The 8,692-nt window shown below is 61.6% G+C and overlaps 1 protein-coding gene across 1 annotated transcript; it reads left to right on the top strand.

Annotated features, from left to right (window-relative positions):
• Positions 1-772: 772 nt before the first annotated feature.
• Positions 773-8,492, top strand: CMTM3 (CKLF like MARVEL transmembrane domain containing 3). Its single transcript, XM_004460903.4, has 5 exons — positions 773-1,008; positions 4,048-4,203; positions 5,325-5,420; positions 5,879-5,999; positions 7,336-8,492. The coding sequence occupies exons 1-5, from the start codon at positions 850-852 to the stop codon at positions 7,362-7,364; spliced, it is 561 nt and encodes a 186-aa protein (XP_004460960.1). The 5' UTR covers positions 773-849; the 3' UTR covers positions 7,365-8,492.
• Positions 8,493-8,692: the final 200 nt, after the last annotated feature.

The raw sequence follows: 8,692 nt of genomic DNA, 5'->3' as shown, positions 1-8,692 counted from the left end.
GGGATCTGTGTATCTTTTTAAAAAAAAGGCAATTACATAAAAAAAATTTTTAAAAATAAAAAAAATTAAAAATGGATGGCCGTGATGAGGGACCGTGAAAGTGGAGGAGGGGCCAGGAGACACGCCCCCCCGACCCCACTCTGGTTTGTGGGGTGGAAGGACGGAGGGTGGTGCGGGTCGCAGAGGCCCAGCAGCAGGGGGAAAGGCACGGGCTGGGTGTTGGCCACGCTCAGCTCCCGGCGTGCTGGAGACTGCGCGTGTGCATATGTTGCGTGTGCGTGCTGCTAGGGCTGCGGCTCCGAGGTGCTCACCGGGGCGTGCTCCAGGGCACGCGGGGGGAGCATCCAGGCCTGGGCTGGGGAGGACCGTCTGGCCAAGGATGGGGGCAGGGGGGAGGCCACGGAGGACTCTGGGAAACTCTGAGCGCGGAGAAAGCACCGCCAGGATGAGGACACACGCCTTGCTATTAGGTCTTTGCTGTTTTGACGCCCAAGATCCGACTCGCGCATTGACAGGAAGCCAGACCCTAAGACAGCGAGTGTAGACAATCCTGAGTAGGGACAGAACGGGTGGGAGCGCGAGGCGCCAGGCGCGGGCAGAGGGGACAATACGAAGGGCTAAGGCCCCCGGTCAGGACCGCGACGGGTCCCTCCCCGCGCGGGCCGCAGCCGCGGGGGCGCCGGGGTCCGCGAGGAGGAGGGCCGGGGGCGGGCCGGGGGCGGGGCGCGGGGGGCTGCCCGCGCCGAGGGCGCCCGGCCTTCGCCTCCTTCCGCACAGTCTCGGTTTCCGCTTCCCTCCCGGGCGCGGGGGCTGAGGGAAAGAGGCCGAGCCGGGGCGCCTGCCGCCACCATGTGGCCCCCAGACCCAGACCCCGACCCGGACCCGGACCCGGACCCCGAGCGCGCGGGCGGCTCGCGGCCGAGCCCCGCCGTCCCCGGGCTGCGCGCCCTCCTGCCGGCGCGCGCCTTCCTCTGCTCGCTCAAAGGCCGCCTCCTGCTGGCCGAGTCGGTGAGTGCGGAGGGTCCCGCCGGGGCGGCGCGGGGACGAGGTTCCGAGCGGGCCCCGGCCCCACCCGCCGCCCCCCGCCGCAGTTGAGGTGGGGGGTGTCTGGTGGGACGGCTGTCGCCGCGTGAACACGACCCCCTCCCCTCCCCGGCTTCCGCTCTGCAGACGGCTCTCGAGGCCCGCAGAGTTGGGCAAACTTCTCCGAGTTTCGGTCGGGTCCATCGAGGCCCATAACGCGAGCCATTGGCGAGCGGGGCCCGCACCCAGGTCTTCCCCGGCTCTTCAACTCGCGTGGCAAGTTGGGGGCCTCAGGGAAGCCGGGGAAGGGGGCTCCTGCCGAGGGCTGGATGCGCGCCGACGCTGCGGCCGGGCCCCAGGCAGTCCCAGACCCGCGCTGTGTGAGCTCGGTCGCCGCCACCCTCTCTGGGCTGCGGGACGGGCCGCGCCTCGCGCATTTTCTGGCCTCCTTCGCGGGCGCTCGGCCCCGCAAACCCGGCAGCCCCCCCGCTGGGCTGGGCCCGGGGACAAGTCAGCCCGCTCTGCCCGCCCGGTCACTCCCGGGTGCGGGCTCCGCTCTCCGCGCTCTCGCCGGCTTTCCCGGGCGCGGCGAGGGCCCGCCCGCCTCGCGGAGCGCGGGGAGGCTGCAGCCTCGAGGGCGGGAGGCCGGGAGGCCGGAGAGGAGCCGGCCGGGAGGCCGGAGAGGAGCCCGCCGGGCCAGCCCTGGGGACGGGAGAGGGGGAAGGACTCGCCGCGGGGAGGGGCCGGGACGCCCCCGGGCTGAGGTCGGGCCCGGGCCGCAGCGCCCGGGGGGAGGGCGGGGAAGGCGCGGAGGCTGCCCCCGCGCCTGCCCCGAGGCCGGAGCGGAAGCTCAGCCGGTGACTTCATCCTCGCCTCCTGCCTGGATCCTGCAGCCTCGCCCCGCTGCCCCCACCCCCGCCCGCAGGGCTTTCTTTGTCTACTGATAGCAGCGAGAACTCCACCACGGTCCGCGTGGGCGCTGGGGGGCTCCGCGCTGGGTCCCCAGGGACAAGGGCGGAGGGGGCCGGGCGGGCGGCGGCGGGGGGAGGGGCGTGGCCACTTGTTCCTTCGACCTCCGGTCCCAGCAACTTGACTGTACCTGTCGTTATTCCCGCTTTGCAGACGGGAAGGCTGAGGCGCTGAGCGTCTCTGGGATTTGACAGGGCTGCATTGAGGACCCCCATTGGGGAGAGGCGAGGGGTGGGCACCTGCCGTCTCTCGGGGAGGTGCCAGGGCCCTCGGCCTCCGGCGACAGCCCCACCCTGGAGAAGCCTTGAGTCTGCGGTTCACTGAGGGGACCCCCGCCCAGGACCACTTCATGGGTGGAGGGGGTGCCGGCCTCTCTGGCCTTTAGCCTAGCTGGGGGAGGAGATCTCGGTCAAGGAGGATGAGGAGAGGGGGAGGGAAAAGGGGAGGGGTGGGAGGCTGGCCTGGACAGGAAGGGGAATTGAGGGGGATCCCCAGAAGCAGACTGGGGGGAGGGGGGCAGAAGGAGAAGCTGGCTGGGGGAAGGGGGGCAGAAGGAGAGGGAGGCGAGGACAGCCCTGCACCCGGAAGTCGGGCAGGCGCTGCAGGAGGCCCTGAGCAGCGTCCCAGGCTGCGCTTCCAGGGAGGCTCTGGCAGTCTCTACCCCTCTGTGCCTCAGTTTCCCATCCATCTGAGGAGGGCCAGCTACACCCAAGGCCATGTTCGGGGTAGAGGGACATGCCCTGGGGACTCCCTGGGATCCCTAGCTTATCGGAAGCAGCCAGTGTTTCCTGTGGGGCACGTAGCTGTCCCTGCGGGGCCCCACTCCCAGCCCCTCAGCCGTGGGCGAGTTCAAGTCCTCCCCAGCACCCCCAGGGCATTTTCACTTAAGAATTCCACCTGGGTCAACCAACCGTGGCTTTAAATTCTTGGGCCCCTCTTATGTGACACCGAGCACGTCAGTTCACCTCTGCGAACCTCTGTCTTCTCATCTGTAAAGCAGGGCTGTGAGCAGCACCTGGCACACGAGTGGTTGTGAGGTTCAGAGGAGACAACCACAAGCCTCAGGGGGCACTGGGCACGGCGGAACCACCCGCGCAGGCACCAGCCCGTCCTCTTGGCCTGCCCTGCACCGCCCGCTGTGGGCAAAACTGCCTGGGAGCCGCAGCCTCTCCCAGCACCAGTGCTTCCACCTCCCCAGTGCTTTGGACAAGGCTGCAGTGAGCACTTTGATTCCTGTAGTTCCTCCTGCCCCTTTTCGATTATTTCCTTAGATAAATTGCCAGGTGTGGAGTTTCTACCCTAAAGGCTCTTGGGATGCCCTCCTTTCACCAAGGCTGTGGGAATGGCACAGCAGGGCCCAAGGGGTGTCAGTACATGCTGTCCTGGGTATTTTTTCTGTTACTGTGAACATTTTCAAGCATAAAAGCTGAAGGATTTATACAGTGAACACCCATATACCTACTAGACTGTACAATGAACACTCTGCTGTATTCACTTTATCACATCTATCCATCTATCCGTCCTTCAATCCATTTTCTTTTTTGATGCATTCAAAGTAAATTGCAGACATCAGTGCATTTCACCTCGAAAAGCTTCAGCATGTATATCATTACCAACGTTGACTATTTTTTTGTTTTCAAGGTAAAGTCTAGAGTCCGTGAGAGGCACACATCTTAGGTTCCTACTTTAGTGGGTTGCCCTGGAGACTGCTCAGCTTTGGCACCTGCGGGATACATCTGAGTTGGGGGGTTTCTGCCATAGAATCTGCTGGGTGGGGGAGGGAGGAGCCCCAGGCGGTGGCCTTCTGGGGGTCAGGACACAGTTCGGGAGCTGGGCCTTCCTGATTGGGTCCTTGCAAGGATCTGGAGCGGGGTCAGGACTCCAGAGGCCTGGGGACAGTGCCGGGCGGGGCTGGGGCCACCACTGGGCTTGGGCCTGGCTGGGCCACTTCCTGGTTGTGGGGCTTGGCCGTTCCCTCCTCTATTCCTGAGTGGCTCAGAGGAGCCATTGAGAGGGGGCTGGGAAAAGACTGACAGCCTCCCCCGTGTCCCCCAGGGTCTCTCGTTCATCATCTTTGTCTGCTACGTGGCATCCTCAGCGTCGGCCTTCCTCACGGCTCCCCTGCTGGAGTTCCTGCTGGCCCTCTACTTCCTCTTTGCTGATGCTATGCAGCTGAGCGACAAATGGCAGGGCCTGTGCTGGCCCATGATGGTGAGGGCCGGGGCCCCGGAGAAAGGGGTTGGCTGCCCAGCCCATGAGCAGGGACCAGGGGCTGTCCCTTCCAGAATGGCCAGAGGAGGACACTGGAGCTGGGCATCTCCGGAGGAGCAGTGTGCAGTTGGTTAGACCAAAGCAGACAGACCTGGCTTCAGATAAGCCCTGTGTGTGCCCCACCACCCAGCAGCCATGTGACCTGGAGCGGGTTGATGCACCTCCTCCACCGCCAGTGTCCATCTGTGAGGCAGGGGACCCCAAAGACAGCCCCTTCGTCCCTGGCCACCAGGTGGCACTGTGGCACCCCCCCCCCTCCGCCCCCAGCTGGATCTGCCAGGAATGAGCCTCAGCCACAGAAATTCAAGCCACATGGGCAGGGCAGGTTAACTGAGGATTTGTGGGCCCTACTCAGACACAGCCATCTGGCAGCCCTGGCCTCATTTTTTCACCTGGGAGAGTCCAGGGCCCACCTGTGAACTTTGCTGAACTGAGGCAGAGAAGGGTGAGCGAAGGCTGGACTTGACCCTAGTCTCTTGATTCATATCCAGCATTCTCTCACCGCCTGAGGAGGGCTCCCTAAAAAACTGAAGGCCTCCTACCCTAACGAGGGGGTAAGCAGAAGCCCTGATAGATAAGTGGGTGGGCTGCGAGTGTGTGGCAAAGCGAGGCCAGGGGCCAGATCGCCCCGCTGGGGAGCCAGGAGGGGGTCTGTGAGGGGTTTTCAACCTGTGGCTCCCCAGTAAGGAAGGAATCCTGCGGCCAGGCCAAGCCACGCCGTAAGCTGGACGCTGCGGCTGGACCATCCTGTGGCAGCTCCCACTGCTGGCAACCAGCAGGGCAACAAGACTGCGGCGAGAGGCACCTGGGCAGGAGTGGGGTGGGAGAAGGGTCAGCGAGTGCAGGTGGGGCGGGAGGGGTTGGTAGCCCCAGGGCCAGTGGAGTGGGACTGTGACCCGGCTGGCGTGCCCATGGTCCTCTGGGGATGGTAGGGTTCCGGCCCTGTTCCTGCCGCTCCAGTGCCCCTCCGAGCCCCTCTCCCCACCTTGCCTCCCAGCTGGCCCCCTCTGGGCCTCCTTTGAGCAGCTCAAGGCAGTGTGGCTATGCTTCTCTCTCCCCAGGATTTCCTGCGCTGTGTCACGGCAGCCCTCATCTACTTCGCCATCTCCATCACGGCCGTCGCAAAATACTCTGACGGGGCCTCCAAAGCCGCGGGGGTGAGTAGCTGCCCTGCCCCCGGGAAGCGGTGCCCAGCAGCGCTGCCCTCAAGTTCACCCGCTCCTGAAGCCCTAGGTTCCTTGCGGGACACTCGGCTGGCGGGAGACCGGGGAACACAGTCTTGCGCCGTGAGGGCTCCGTTTCCTCATCTCTGACTTGGACCTCAGCTATGCCCAAGGGTCCTCGCATTAGAACTTTCTTCCCTTGGCCTCTGAGCTAGGGAGGGCTGTTGGCCAAACCAAATGAACGGCTCACTTGTCTATGTGTCTGGAATCGGGGGGCTGTGCCTGCCAATCCCAGCTGCTAGGCTGCTGCTAAGAAACGGCCGGGGTGGGTGGGGGGCAGCTTCTGTCTTGCCCCCACCATTCCCAGCGTCCTGGACGAGGGCTTCCCAGCTGCTGATGGTATGCCCATTCACCGGCCCCCCTCAGCACCCGCTGTGCTCTGTGCCCCACAGGTGTTTGGCTTCTTTGCCACAATCGTGTTCGCCATTGACTTCTACCTGATCTTTAACGAGGTAGCCAAATTCCTCAAACAAGGAGACTCGGCAGAGGAGGCCACAGCCGACAAGGCAGAAGGTGGGTGGCTGCCCTGGGGGTTTCCAGCCTGAGAACCCGGAGGATCCTCTCTGGGACTGTTACTGCAGTGGCCTCTCGGGGGCACTTGGCTCTGGAGAGGCTGGAGCAGATGCATTTCCTCTCATCCCAAGGGCAGGAAGTGTTTTTTCCAGCCCAGTTCCCACATCTCTTCATGCGGCACTGATCATAAAACCAGTGCCCTTGGGGAGCCCCCCACTTCCAGCCATCCCAGGAAGGCCAGCTGGGGGCATGCTCAACACCTCTGTACCTGAGCACTGACTGCCTCCTGGGTGAAACTTTCTTGGACGAGTCCTGGGGCACCTGGCCACCAAGACACAGTGGCTACCAGCCCCAAACCAGCACCCGCTGCCAGCTCCTCAAACCATGGTACCCGAGCTCTGTCATCCTCATCTGCAGCACCCAGCCAAACCCAGGCAAACTCGGGCTTGCTTTGCTTTCATTTCCAAGGGAAGTGCGGCTCACCAGCTGGCTCAAGCCAGCCTTCACCAGCTCAGGACGGCTGTCCTGCACGGCACCTAATTTTACAAAAGTCAAGCTGAAAGCAGGGTGCTTGTGCCCTGCACAGAGCAGGACCTGTGGTGGGGGCTCTGCAAAGGTGTGTCAGGACGGTCCACCTGGTTTGGTGTCCCTGGAGCTTTGCTTAGCCACAGCCCAGAGGGGCAGGAGGAGCAGAGTGGGTGGGGCTCCAATACGAGACATGCCTGGAGGCACAAGAGCTGGCCTGGAACTGAGTTCAAGGCTCTGAGGCCTCCTGAACTCTGCCTGTCCCTTCCCTGCCACACTCACGTGGGCTCCAGGCAGAGAGGCTGTTGCCACTGGTGGCCAACAGCTCTGAAACTTTCAGCACTGGACGTACTCAGCCCTGTGTCCCCTTCTTCCTGCGGGGCCCTGGTTGTCAGCATCCCTTGAACCTGACGCTTGATAAGGATGTGCAGATGAGCTGGCATATTACCTGCCCTCAGGGAGCTCACAGCCTAGACAGGATTTGGACCCAGCAGCAGTGGCAGTGTACGCAGTGGGATGCATGTGGCCCAACAGGCATCCGTGGGCAGGGGGAGCCTGGAGTAGAAGTCAGGGAAGGCCTCCCAGATGGGGTGACACTAACAGGTAGGAAAGGAGGAAGTGAGGAAGGGCCCCCCTATGTGCCAGCTGGGCTGGACCCTAGCACTGGCTTGACGGCTGTCTAGGAGCATGTAGGCGGAGACCTGAGCCGAGGGCTCCTGCCAGGCAGGTGCCTGTTTGTGCTTCCCTGGAGACTTCCCAGGCACCACTGCCTGGAAACCCCTGCCAAGCATTCTCTTTGCTTTCCTTTCAGAAGAGAATTCAGACTCGGACTCAGACTGATGGCCTGCCCGTGCCCGGGCAACCCGAGCCACAGGAGCCACTCCTGCACCTTCCTGCCCATGCTGTGTGTTGGAAGAGGCTGTGACTTCTCGAGCAACAGTGAGAGTGCTGACCGGTGACCCTCCTCACAGCCTCAAGTTCCTTAATCCAGCTCACCAGACTGCACCCCTTGCTTAGCACTATGTAACCACTCTGCATGAGGGCATCTTGAGTATTCCACCCCATCTCCCCACTTCTGTCCACAGACCTCCAGTCATTTAACTTCTCTGCCAAAGAAAAACACAAGGACACGAAGCCCTGAGTAGCTGCCAATGCTCAGACCCTGGGATCAGACAGTGGCTGCCACCTGCCACAGTAAGCAGTTCATGCCAGAAGACGTGGTGTGTGTGGCGGGGAAGGGGGCCTGGCCTGTACTTCCCAAAGGGGAACAATCAGGCCGAAAGCACCGCAGGGCTGACCTCCAGGCCCCAGTGGTTTCTGACGCTTGTCTGCCCCGGAGGCCCCTGCTTGTGCCGGGCACTTTGTGGAGAAGAATCCTTCCAAGTGTCTTTTGTTCAAGGGGTATCTGTTTCCTCCAATCTTGAAACAGGGAGAAAACTGACCTTTGCCTTATCACCTAGGAGAGTGGGTCTTGGTGCCCATAACTGACACCCCACACCCTTGGAAACTACAAGTCTTCTTTGGGTGAAATGACTCTTTCGGGTCAAGGACTGTTTCAAAGGAAAGCTGGTAGACTAGCTTTCCAGGGCCAGGAGACAGGGTACCAAACGAGGGAATAGCAGTGACAGTGACGAGGGTAGCTGGGCGGGCCCAGTCAAACCCTCCCTTCCCCTGGATGCCCAGTGTACTCTAAGCCATCAGAGCAGATTACTGACCATCTCATGAGATGAGACGAGCCTTTGGGGTTCACCTACGGACTTATACTGTGTATGGATCCTCAGTGGGATTTTGTAACTATATAATTTTTTTATACAAAAGCAGCTTTAACAAATGTTATTTCCTATGACCCAAGAGGCCTGGTCAATGAGCCAGAGTTCTGGGCCTGTGTTTTGGGTACTTGTAGCCTGTTCTCTTGCATGTGAATCTCCAACCTGAAAAGGCCATCATGGATTAAACCAGACCACCTGCTTTGTGTGTGTATTTGAAGAAAATCTTACCAAATACGGTGTGAATCATATGGGTTAAAAACCCTGATGGGTTTAGGTTTTAGCAACAATACATGAGCACTTACTCTGTGCCAGGCTCTGGGCTAAGCATCTGATGTGTTCTCCTATGTAATCCTCACTCAATCCTATTTTACAGTTGAGGAAACTGAGAGAAAGACTAGG

This window comes from Dasypus novemcinctus, chromosome 18 (genome assembly GCF_030445035.2).
Source record: "Dasypus novemcinctus isolate mDasNov1 chromosome 18, mDasNov1.1.hap2, whole genome shotgun sequence".
Classification (NCBI taxonomy): Eukaryota; Metazoa; Chordata; class Mammalia; order Cingulata; family Dasypodidae; genus Dasypus; species Dasypus novemcinctus.
Note: the sequence above shows the minus strand (reverse complement) of the source record. Positions and strands in the feature narration are given on the sequence as shown.